Source organism: Myxocyprinus asiaticus, chromosome 45 (genome assembly GCF_019703515.2).
Source record: "Myxocyprinus asiaticus isolate MX2 ecotype Aquarium Trade chromosome 45, UBuf_Myxa_2, whole genome shotgun sequence".
NCBI lineage: Eukaryota > Metazoa > Chordata > Actinopteri > Cypriniformes > Catostomidae > Myxocyprinus > Myxocyprinus asiaticus.
This window is the reverse complement of record NC_059388.1, coordinates 20,883,280-20,896,263: the sequence shown is the minus strand read 5'-3', so window position 1 is coordinate 20,896,263 and position 12,984 is coordinate 20,883,280. Positions and strand designations below refer to the sequence as shown.

Sequence of the window (12,984 nt, the reverse complement as noted above, 5' to 3'; positions counted from 1 at the left end):
GGCCCTGATTTTCGCTCAGAAAAGTAACCACACACCTCTCCACAATAAGTAGCACAATTTGAGGAATCATTCTGAGATGATCGATCAGTGGACATAACTCCCTGAATTGAACATCCAACATAATGAGGTCATGTGACAAAGATGCACTGCCTAAAATGTTTGTCATTGTATGCTCACTGAGCACTTTTTTACCATAGTGTTGCTAATAAAGTTCCCAGTGAGTGTATATTGCATACTATTTAAAAATATTTATTTTTTACTAGGCAGTATACAGTGCATACTGGGCAGAATGCAGCACGCATTATGCTAGTATTCCATTATGAAGATAGTTTCAGAATTGTAATTTTGTAGCATGTACAATATTGCATGCACTGCACATTTGGTAATACACCGATTAGCCACAACATTAAAACCACCTGCCTAATATTTTGTAGGTCCCCCTCGTGCTGCCAAAACGGCGCCAACCGGCATCTCAGAATAGCATTGAACCAGTCTGGCCATTCTCTGTTGACCTCTCTCATCAAGGCATTTCCGTCCACAGAACTGCCGCTGAATGGATGTTTTTTTGTTTTTGCCACCATTCTGAGTAAATTCTAGAGACTGTTGTGCGTGAAAATCCCAGGAGATCAGCAGTTACAGAAATACTCAAACCAGCCCATCTGGCACCAACAATCATCAATGCGATTACCTAATCAGCCAATCGTGTTGCAGCAGTGCATAAAATCAGATAAGGGTCAGGAGATTCAGTTAATGTTCACATCAACCATCAGAATGGGGAATGGGTAATCTCAGTGATTTGGACCGTGGCATGATTGTTGGTGCCAGATGGGCTGGTTTGAGTATTTCTGTAACTGTTGATCTCCTGGGATTTTTACACACTACAGTCTGTAGAATATACTCCGAATGGTGCCAAAAACAAAAAAACATCCAATGAGCGGCAGTTCTGTGGACAGAAATGCCTTGTTGATGAGAGAGGTCAACAGAGAATGGCCAGACTGGTTCGAACTGACAAAGTCTACGTTAACTCAGATAACCACCCTGTACATTTGTGGTGAGAAGAATATAATCTCAGAATGCTATTCTGAGATGCGGGTTGGCACTGTTTTGGCAGCAAGAGGGGGCCCTACACAATATTAGGCAGGTGGTTTTAATGTTGTGGCTATAAACATTAAAACTCTGTGTATACGGCACAAATTACAACAGTCTTTTCTAAATCCAATCTGTTCAACATTATCTCCAGACTTTACTTGTTACCTAAAACTATTGCACAACTTTAAAGATAATGTCATTTCTGGTTAGTGTTTCAGATAAAGTGTTGAATTCTGCATATCGATCACTTTGTTCTGCACATAGGTCAGTTACCGACTAATTCTGATGAAGCAAACCTCCTTCGATGTGAATTCCTAGATGATAAAAAGATGCTTGTTCAATACTGTCACATTTTAATGCACAGATTTGTTTCTTTTACATGAATTTGAAGTTCTCTTATAAAAAGATTTTAAATTTCAAAACTCTGAGACCATTAGTCAATCATTGTTTGCACCATATGAGTAGAAAGTGATTTAAATGACATGAAACAGTGAGCGAACAGCTTCTTACATTGCACAAAAATTGTAAGTGAACAACATGAAAGAGTTTATCTATGATTACATAGCAAGCTAGTCCATATTTCAAAAGTTCAGAGTTGACTTTGGTTTAAGCATTCTCATCATTCCTCAAGCTGAAGTGGTGTCCTCAGCTTTAAGGTTTGCTGTTTTTGAAACATCCAAGAAGTGATCAAGGAAATTTGTAAGACAAAAAGCAGAGATGTACTGTACAGAAACAGTAAGCATAATTGCACACAGTCCTCCAGTACAAAGAACGATAAAGACTCGATGTTCAAAACAAGGCATTAGCAAGACAAGCAAGCAGTGTGGAACCATAAGGGTGAATCTCACGAAAACATGTCCATTTCACCCCATATCAAAAGAAATAATATTTTGCAAAAAGAAAATAAAGCCTATTTTAGGACCATTTAGATTGATTTATTTTTCTCTCGCAATATGACATTAAGACAATTAAGCAAATTTTTGCCCCAAATTCTTACTACCGTAATGTGTCCTGACATTGTTTTTTTATGCTATTATTCTGAATGGTGATTCCATTAGATTCCCATTGTAATACAGTATTTTTTTTTTTAGCATACTACAGTTTAAAAAAAAAAAAAAGTTATCCCACGACTTTTACTTTTAAACAAGTTTAAATGAAAGGCAATACAAGAAATTCTACCATGATGTATAAATATTTTACAATTTAAATACAATTTGCATTACATTAATGTGAATGAGATTTTATTTAGCATTACAGTATTAATAATTGTTTGGGTGCTTAATTGAAAATAATGTCACAATGCAAAACATCTTACGAATGGTCCCAAATATAGGCTTCATTTTCTTTGAGCAACATACATTTTCTAATTTCTTTCGATTTTGGGGTGTAATATGACTTGGACATGTTCTTGACAGATTTCATGAGATTCACCCATATAACCATGTTTGAAGTGCTGCCACCTGCAATCTCATATTCATCCCGTTACCATTGTCCATTTCAAGGTTTATTCTCAAACGGATTTCCGCCGTTTTCCAAAGACATTGTTGATGAGCTTGGCCATTGACTTGGAGCCACTGGGGCGCCGGCGACGCTCCTTGGCCTTGCCTCCCAGACTGGCATTGCTGACAATCTTCGAAAACATGAGTACCACCTCCTGGTAGTGCTCTGCCGCAGACAACTCGTAAAACTGGCATCGGCACTCAGATGCCAGCCTCTGGCCTTCCTCCCTATTCACCTCCCTCATGTGGCACAAGTCTTGCTTATTGCCCACAAGGAAAATGACAGTGTCTGTGTCCCTGCAGTCACGGGGGTAAAAACATCAAAACATCACTCAACATGATTTGCCAATAGGCTTTAGTTACATCACAGCTATGAACCTTGATGTGCTACTTACTAGTGAGTGGCAGGTGATATTGGGGGGGGGGGGGGGGACATTCGAGAATATTTGATTGGACAAAAACCTTTATAGTGAAAGATTTTTTTAAATTCAGATATCTGCTAAAAGGTTACTTGTATCAAATTGAGTCAGACTGGTTCGAGATGACAGAAAGCCTACAGTAACTCATAACTACTCTGTACAATTGTAGTGAGCAGAATAGCATCTCAGAATGCACAACACGTCACGTCTTGAGGCGAATGGGCTACAACAGCAGAAGACCACGTCGGGCACTTTATTAGGACCACAGTGTTCCTAATAAAGTGATCAGAGTGTGTAAATGCCGTTAATGCCAATAGACATGGACTACAAGCCACAAAACTCAAATTTTGCATATTAAATAGGGTCTTTAGGTGGATATCTAAATTTCCTCCAAAAGGGCCACCAAATTCAGAATGCAGCGGAACATTTCTGATGATCAGATTGAGAGGTTTAATTTGATTGGGTGATATTTCTCCTTACGTTTGGCTCCATCTGGCAACACTTGGATTGATTTACTTCGACCAAAGTAAACAGTTTCTAAAAAGAACCAGCAAGAAAGTCTGCAAGCCCAATCCATTTAAATGACGAATAAATAATGTCTTAACTGAAAACAGAGGGCCACACAATATTACACTTATTTCTGCTATAAAGCAAATCTATCTTCAGTACATCTACTTAATCTCCACAAAATCCCTAAAAAAGGATTTTTCAATGGTCAAGGCTAAACTACAGACTTAAAACTGAAGATAATTTTCCATTAAAAGAAAAGAAAAAAAAAAAAAAAAAAAAAAGCACTTAGTCCTTGAGCCACCAGCTTATCCACCCATCAGCACTACCTACACTGTTGATTCAACAACTCCACAATGTGAACCGAAGCTGGTCAATTATAACAGAAACACTTGTACGTGGACAGAAATAGCCATATCATCTCCACTTCCTCTCCTGCCTGAGGCTGTTATTGTGAACAGTATGTACAGATAAAGATGGGTACCTTTTAGACGCTCCCAGATGAAGCTCTCGGATCAGGTGCACGATAGCTGTGGCCATAAGGAAGGAGGAACGATTGCTCACATCGTAAACGACCACAAAGCCATCGGCCCAGTGGATCTGCTCATTAAGAGTTGAGTTCCCCTCACATGGCTGCACAAAGAAATCAGACATCCAAACATTCTTGATGGTCCTTAACTACAGTAAACATCACTGATTAGACAATATGGGATTGTTAGGAAAAACACACTTTTCAATTGAACCCCCAAGAGACTAATGCACAGATGGTATCCAGTCACATAATGGCCAACAGATTTGATTAAATAATTGGATACTATCCAAAATAAAAACACTGTCATCCTCTTAGACGAGGGGTTCCCAAACGTTCTGGTCAGCTGATCCCGTGACCTAAATTATTTACTTGAAGTACCCCATCCCCTAGGGCTTCATCAATGACAAGTTGGAACACCCTTTCTTAGACAGTATTTACCTGAACGTTTACTGCATTTATACAAGGATACATATATAAATTTCATATATGTTTCATAAACCTAATAAATGCGCATTTAAAGTCAAAACAACATATTAACTCACTCCTGTACATTTTTAGTGTGGTTATGCAAGGTGTGTATCTTAAGAATAATATGCGCAGGCAGCCTAATATAGTCTTATTGGGCATATGGGATACTGAGCAGTGTTGACTGGTGAATTAAACACTGCTGGCTGTGTCTGGGAGTTTACGAAATTATTATATATGACATGCAGGTCTGCAATACTCATTAATGCCAGTGAGAAAGATGATACTGGTTTTCTTCTGGGCATGCACCAATGGTTAGTAGGTAAACCCTTTTGCTTTTGATGAAGCCAGGGTCTCTGGAAATCGTCTAAACTAGAAACTATGAAAAGGGGTCTGATTACAGTAAGAAACACCACACAAGTATGCAACTACTTTATAAGCGTAATGTAACCTGATGAGATCAGATAAGATATATAACAAACACATACAACAAATTCCACTTAATTCCATGTGTTTGCAATAAAATTGGATCTTTGTGTAAACAGGCAAATGTTGAAAGTACTCTTGAGGAAAGATACGTTACGTAATAATTTAATACTGGAATATAGCTACTCACAAATTCCACATTGTAGGTACTTAATTCAATAAAACCATATTCTGATTTTTTTTTTTTAAATGCTCAAACACCTACCTGAGAACAGGGATCATAAAGTTCAAGATTAAGCTGCCTTCCATCAACAGACATCCGTTTTCTGTAAATGCACTCTGTAAAGGCAAAACCAGACCACATTAGACAAGATTAATGCATGTAAAAGGCAAACTGGAGCAATCCCTTGACACAATGTGCAGCCAACTTGGCACTGCACCCATTAGTGCCATAGTTCTGTACTGTAAAGGACTGCTGGGTGGTCTCAAAGATAAAAGGCATCCAACATAAAAACAGGTAGTCATACTTGCTATACAAACGTAACTCAAAACAATAAACATCAAATGTGCCTGAATATCACTCCAACCCCCCAACATCTCTATAGTATAAATAACCGAATAATAATATAGGCTATTAATAATTAATCCAATATTTATTTTGCTAATTTTAATTTTTATATAAGCAATTATATATAAAGGTTATATACACACACAAAGCATTAGTTAATGCATTATGAACTACTATGAATAGTATTATTTTGATACAATATTATACAAAGCCTAAATTATTGTTAACGAATAGAACCTTCCTATGAAGTGTTACCCAAGTAATGCAATATGAACAGAACATAAAAATACCACAAATACCTGATGATGATGCATACTCTCCAATAAATCGCTTGGTTAGAAATCGAACAATAAGTGCTGTGGATGTAAAGAGTAAAAGAGGACAATGCTGAAAGAAAACATTATTTCTGTAAGTTGCATTGCTCAACGTACAGTATAAAAAGAATGAAAACTAAAACAAAACGTACCAGATTTCCCGACACCCTCGGATCCCAGAACTGCTACTTTTATATCATTCATTATCATTCGTTGAAACGCGTCCAGGTCAAATCGCAAAGGAATAAAACTCAAATACGTCTTCTCAGTTCAATGCATGCTCCACATTTTAGCGTCTCTGTCGGGCACGCTTTTAAAAACAGTGCAGATGGAACGTCACAATGGACTGACGCGTTCTCTTATGACTTGTTTTGTTTGTTGATCACGTGCAGGTGTTTGTCATACTCCAATCTCCACTGTTTGGCTCAAGCGCAACGCAGTACAAGTATCAACGGCATTGTGACGTTGCAGTGACGACTGCAGCCAGGTGGAGCGAAACATCACAGGCTGACTGCTATACTTATGCGTGTTATCTTTGTTCTATTATTTCCACAATTTCCTCTTGCATTGAACTCACGTTTAAAGATGGGTTATATTACAAGGTTTTTGTTCCTCTATGAGATTTGAGAGAAAAAAATGAAACATCTTGAAGTATTTAATACCCTACAAAGCACATATTTATAAATTATCTTAACTGATATTAAAAAGTCACATAGTTGTACATAACTGCAAAATACATTTTAAAATACAGCAAGAATGGCAGTTTTCATATATGTAACATTTTCTCAAATAATAGAAGAATTTGACATACAGCTGTGCTCAAAATTTGCATACCCTTGGAGAATTGGTAATATATGTACCATTTTTAAAGAAAACATGAGTGAGCAGGCAAAACACATTTCTTTTATTTCTTATGGGATTCATATTCAACTGTAGGTTATAACAGAATGGCACAATCATAAAACAAAACATGGCAACAAAGAAAAAAATGAAATGACCCCTGTTCAAAAGTCTGCATACCCTTAGTTCTTAATACTGTGTATTACCCCCTTTAGCATCAAATGACAGCGTGCAGTCTTTTGTAATAGTTGTCTATAAGGCCCCAAATTCTTGCAGGTGGTATAGCTGCCCATTCGTCTTGGCAAAATGCCTCCAGGTCATGCAAAGTCTTTGGTCGTCTTGCATGAACCGCACGTTTGAGATCTCCCCAGAGTGGCTAGATGATATTAAGGTCAGGAGACTATGATGGCCACTCCAGAACCTTCACCTTTTTCTGCTGTAACCACTGGAGGGTCAACTTGGCCTTGTGCTTAGGTTCATTGTCGTGCTGGAAAGTTTAAGAGTGTCCCATGCGCAGCTTTCATGCAGAAGAATGCAAATTGTCTGCCAGTAATTTTTGATAACATGCTGCATTCATCTTGCCATCAATTTTCACAAGATTCCCCGTGCCTTTAGAGCTCAACACCCCCCCCACCAAAACATCAGTGAGCCACCACCATGCTTCACAGTGGGGATGGTATTCTTTTCACTATAGGCCTTGTTGACCCCTCTCCAAACATAGCGCTTATGGTTGTGACTATAAAGCTCTATTTTGGACTCGTCGCTCCAAATTACAGTGTGCCAGAAACTGTGAGGCGTGTCAAGGTGTTGTCGGGCATTGGCGCAGTAAAGGCTTCTTTCTGGCAACTCAACCATGCAGCTCATTTTTGTTCAAGTATCGTCATATTGTGTTCCTTGAAACAACCACACCGTCTTTTTCCAGAGCAGCCTGTATTTCTCCTGAGGTTACCTGAGGGTTTTTCTTTGTATCCCGAACAATTCTTCTGGCAGTTGTGGCTGAAATCTTTCTTGGTCTACCTGACCTTGACTTGGTATCAAGAGATCCCTTTAATTAACCTTTAAGTGCCATTTAAGCCTGTGTGTGTCACCTTGTGTGTCTGTAACAAGGCCAAACATTCAAGGGTATGTAAACTTTTGATCAGGGCCATTTGGGGGATTTCTGTTATCATTATGATTTAGAAAGGAGCCAAACAAATATGTGATAGTAAATGGCTTCATATGATCACTATCCTTAAATAAAAGACAGTTATTTTGCATGATCAGTCATATTTTCAAAATAAATGCCAAAATTTCACAATTTATGCCAGGGTATGCAAAATTTGGAGCACAACTGTATGCACATACAATACACTGGCGGCCAAAAGTTTGGAATAATGTACAGATTTTGCTGTTTCGGAAGGAAATTGGTACTTTAATTCACCAACGTGGCATTCAACTGATCACAATGTATAGACAGGACATTACTGATGTAAAAACCAGCACCATTACTATTTGAAAAAATTCCTTTTTGATCAAATCTAGACAGGCCCCATTTCCAGCAACCATCACTCCAACACCTTATCCTTGAGTAATCATGCTAAATTGATAATTTGTTACTAGAAAATCACTTGCCATTATATCAAACACAGTTGAAAGCTATTTGGTTTGTTAAATGAAACTTAACATTGTCTTTGTGTTTGTTGAGTTGCCACAGAATGCAATAGACTGGCATGTCTTAAGGACAATATTAGGTCAAAAATGGCAAAAAAGAAACACCTTTTTCTAGAAACTCATCAGTCAATCATTGTTTTGAGGAATGAAGGCTATACAATGCTTGAAATTGCCAAAAAAACTGAAGATTTCATACAAAGGTATACACTACAGTCTTCAAAGACAAAGGACAACTGGCTCTAACAAGGACAGAAAGAGATGTGGAAGGCCAGATGTACAACTAAACAAGAGGATAAGTACATCAGAGTCTCTAGTTTGAGAAATAGACACCTCACATATCCTCAGCTGACAGCTTCATTGAATTCTACCCGCTCAACACCAGTGTCATGTACAACAGTAAAGAGAAGACTCAGGGCTGCAGGCCTTATGGGAAGAATTGCAAAGAAAAAGCCACTTTTGAAACAGAAAAACAAAAAGAAAAGGTTAGAGTGGGCAAAGAAACACTGACATTGGTACAACAGATAATTGGAAAGAGTGTTATGGATCTTAACCCCACTGAGCTTTTGTGGGATCATCTAGACTGTAAGGTGCGTGAGAAGTGCCCAACAAGACAGCCACATCTATGGCAAGTGCTACAGGAATCATAGGGTGAAATGTCACCTGAGTATCTGGACAAACTAACAGCTAGAATGCCAAGGATCTGCAAAGCTGTCATTGCTGCACATGGAGGATTTTTTGATGAAAACTCTTTGAAGTAGTTTAAATTGTAATAGTAATTTTTCACATTATTAATGTCCTGACTATACATTGTGATCAGTTGAATGCCTCTTTGGTGAATAAAAGTACCAATTTCTTTCCATAAGAGCAAAATCTGTACATTATTCCAAACTTTTGGTCGCCAGTGTATGTGGCGAAGTGGAGTAGAGGTTGAAAGGGAGGGGGTAATGAAATAAGTTTGGATGTAGCCAACTACGCCACCTTGGGACTCTCACCCAAGGACTTAATCTTAGCTAAGAGGGAACCACTTGCACTCAGAAAGAACACAGGTTCGTTCTACCCAGTGAAGACGAAGACGATTTTGCACATTAAAAATACATTTTTTATAAAAAAAAATAAATAAAAAATAAGATGAGTCACTCATGCAAAACATCCAATACATTTACATACCTTTTAATTACCTTGACGTTTGAGCAGAATAAATGCTTTATTAAAAAAAAAAATAACGAGGAGAGCTGGAGCTGACTTTCAGGGAGGCAAACTGCACTGGGAGAATAATGACCCCAAAAAGGATTCCACTCACTATACCCACACACTAGTGCTCCCACTGCACAAAATGATAAACCTGTACTGTATGCGTCTTGCTACACATACATATACGCTCAAATATATGAACTATAATATTTTATATGTGATGTTCAATATATGGCAAAATATAAGATTTCTGTACCACTATATACAACAAAAAGCCTGTTTTGACCATTGATGTAGCCTATATAGAATCAGCGGACAAAACAAGCTTTACAAAATACAAATAATAGATTTATTAATTAAAAGATTATATATGGTTGAGGTATGGATACATTAAGACCCAATTCAATCTATTGTGAAGTTCTGTGATTTTTAATTCATGCCTGTCAGCTTTGAGGACACATATGCTAATGTTTTCCTAAAGATGACAAAATTAACTTTTAGCAGCTTTACAAAATTAAAATTTACAGTCTTTCTGTTCTGGGAAAATGGTCCGAAAATATAGATGACTAATCTTGTACTCACAGGTGTATTCATATTGTGTTCATTTAAGTTCTCTAGAATAAGAATGTCCTTCCTCCTGATACAATCTGCCTCTGACTAGCAATAGCACATAGCAATTCATGGTTAATGGATGTAATGGAAATGTAAAAAAAAAAAAAGGCTATCTGCTATTTAAAACACGTCCCATTAAATTTTCTGTTTCAATTGGAAGTTAATCAACACAACACATTTTATTGCCTTTAAAAACAATTAGCTTGCATTTGCTCTAGACATAAAAAAATAAAAAAAACTAAAATATTTATCTGCCAAACAGTGCAAGATATAGAGTATTGTCTGCTAAAACCTGTTTATTGTTTGCTAAAACATTAATATTTCAAGTATTTCACATTTTAATATTTCACCCAAGAGGAAACCCATACTGCTAACAGCAAAAGTTCATGCAATTATTATTAGTTTAGAAATGCTTTGCGCATAATCAATCTGTGGGTGTTATTTTACACCATTGATTGAGTGTATGTGAATCAGTTACATAGCTATTTTATGAAACTGAAGGTAAAAAACTTCAGTAAGTGGAACATTTCAAACAGTAGTATGCTATCTGTCTATCTGTCTGTCTATCTATCTAATTAAGTAAGCTGTTGTATACAGGTACTATTCATTTTGGCAAATGTTGTAGTTCATATGGGTATTTTATGCATAAAAAATAAAAATAAAAAAAAAAAAAAAAAAATCACATTTGTGATTATTTCAAAGGGCTATAATCCTTCTTCCAGATATTAGTGAAACTTTTCACTCGTGCCACAGACACGAGTAAAAAATATTTCTTAGGCAGCAATAACTTTTAGCTAAAATGACTGACAGATTTTGTAAAGATTCTGCCTGCATCTCCCAATCCCAGATTTAAAGGGATAGTTCACCCAAAAATGAAAATTCTGTCATCTTACTTACCCACATGTTGTCCCAAACCCGTATGATTTTATTTTGTTACCACAAAAAGTGAACTTTGAAGGATATCTTGGACACTGTTTTCCATAAAATGAAAGTGTGTGCCAAGATCCAAAATTACTATGAACTTTTATGATATTTAATTGTGCTTTTGTGTCCTTTTTAAAGCTTGAAATTTATTGTCCCCATTTATTGTAATTGCACATTAAAGAGTGACAATTGTTTGAAATTCCTCTGTTCGTGGTTCATGGAAAAACAAAAGTCATATAAGTTTGGAATAACATGTGGCTAAATGAGTAAATGATGACAGAATTTTCCTTTTTGGGTGAACTAACCCTTTAAAAAGTAAAATTTTCTTCCCTCTAACCCTATTGTTCCCCATGCAATTGTTTTTTTTTAAAATTTATTATTATTATTTGGGAGGTGAGTTGGGGGGGGGGAGTTTTGGTTTCCAAAAACTCCTTGCTGGTGTTCCATCCCTGGGGCATTAATCAAAGTGGATTACCTGACTATGGCAAACTTCATTCCATCCACTTGGAAGTCTCTCAAAGAAAAGATTTGCAGTACATTTTCAAGAGAGCATACAGGGCACATACATTTGTGTCATAAATCCAGATAGCCCAAAAGCCCTAATCTTAAAATATGATGGTCCATTTCTTGCTTATAATGGTATGTTCACTTTTTTGAAGTTTCTTGTTGAGCTACGGCCTTATTCAGATATGAGATACTGTTGAGCTATGAGCTACTTTATGAATTAACCACTTAAGCATTTTAGTTTGAGGGGCCAACCCAGTCTCACAACAAGTCGTAATAATAGTATGAGATGGCAAATTGACCTAACCATGATTTTAATAGGAAAATCGCTGTTGTGAACCACAAAATAGAAACATTTGGGTTTTGTACTCAAAATGGAATTAGAAAATAATGATTGTTTTCTTACAGGTTTCCTAAAAACTCCCCCCATCATCCATTGATCAGATAGTACCGCTCTAAACCCACACCATTGGTTGAGTCAATGTAGCTGTGTCAGTCTGGTCGGGATGCTCAAATAAACAGATTGATGTATTGTTAGCACCACACAGCCACTTTTCGGGAAACCAACCTACAAATGGCTTATTTATAGTTGTCTCTGCACATTAAGCTGAGATAGGAGAAAGCAACCTTCTTGATAACATTAGTGGAAAATTTTTTGGCCTAGGGCAAAAAACAGGGTCAATGGGTGATACAGAATAAAAATAAAGGTTAATATGCTGGACATACATCGGATTGTAGTAGGATTTGCTTCAGTGTCACTAGGTGAGGAAGTTCTCTGAGGTGAATGTCTGAGGAATTTGTTTGCTTTGGCCAAATATTGAAAGCACATCTCTAGATTGAAAATGGCTGTGAGGAAAAAACGTCAATTCAAAGGAGCAGAGGTATTTTAGCTACAGATATTTTTCAAGCTAATCCATGGAGATAGCAAAGCCAAAAAAAGCTGAAAATATAGCATGAGAGGGAAGTAGAGGGAGGATGAAAAATAGAGCACTTTATTTTCCATTTCTATTATGCTCATTGGCTTTCCATCACTCTCATTGCTTTTAAGAGAGAAACCTGGATTTATGACTTAATTTTCAACTAGTTGTTATGCGTTAACAAGGTTGGGAGGGTTACCTTTGAAATGTATTCCAATACAGATTACAGAACACATGCTGTAAAATGTAATATATAATGTATTCCGTTAGATTACTCAAGGTCAGTAACGTATTCTAAATACTTTGGATTACTTCTTCAGTACTGGTAGATTTTTTCACTTGTTTTGACTATAAAAACTCTGTCAGTACAGTAAGACAAAATACACATGTTAAAAATACATTCTCTGAAAAACCTAAATATCTTATGCAGTGTTGTTTCTAAAACAAGATACATCAAACTGATCTTGTTTTAAGGACTTTTAGATATTTTTACTGGAAAACAATACAAAAATATGATTTTTGCCCTA

General features: G+C 36.8%; 1 protein-coding gene across 1 annotated transcript; it reads right to left on the bottom strand.

The window, feature by feature from the left end:
• Positions 1 to 621: 621 nt before the first annotated feature.
• LOC127434987 (ras-related and estrogen-regulated growth inhibitor-like protein) lies at positions 622 to 6,251 on the bottom strand. Its single transcript, XM_051688080.1, has 5 exons — positions 5,972 to 6,251; positions 5,805 to 5,861; positions 5,203 to 5,276; positions 3,999 to 4,147; positions 622 to 2,885 (listed from the first exon to the last, which is right to left on the bottom strand). Exons 1-5 carry the CDS (start codon positions 6,027 to 6,029, stop codon positions 2,600 to 2,602), a joined length of 624 nt encoding a protein of 207 aa, XP_051544040.1. The 5' UTR covers positions 6,030 to 6,251; the 3' UTR covers positions 622 to 2,599.
• Between the last annotated feature and the right edge of the window lie 6,733 nt (positions 6,252 to 12,984).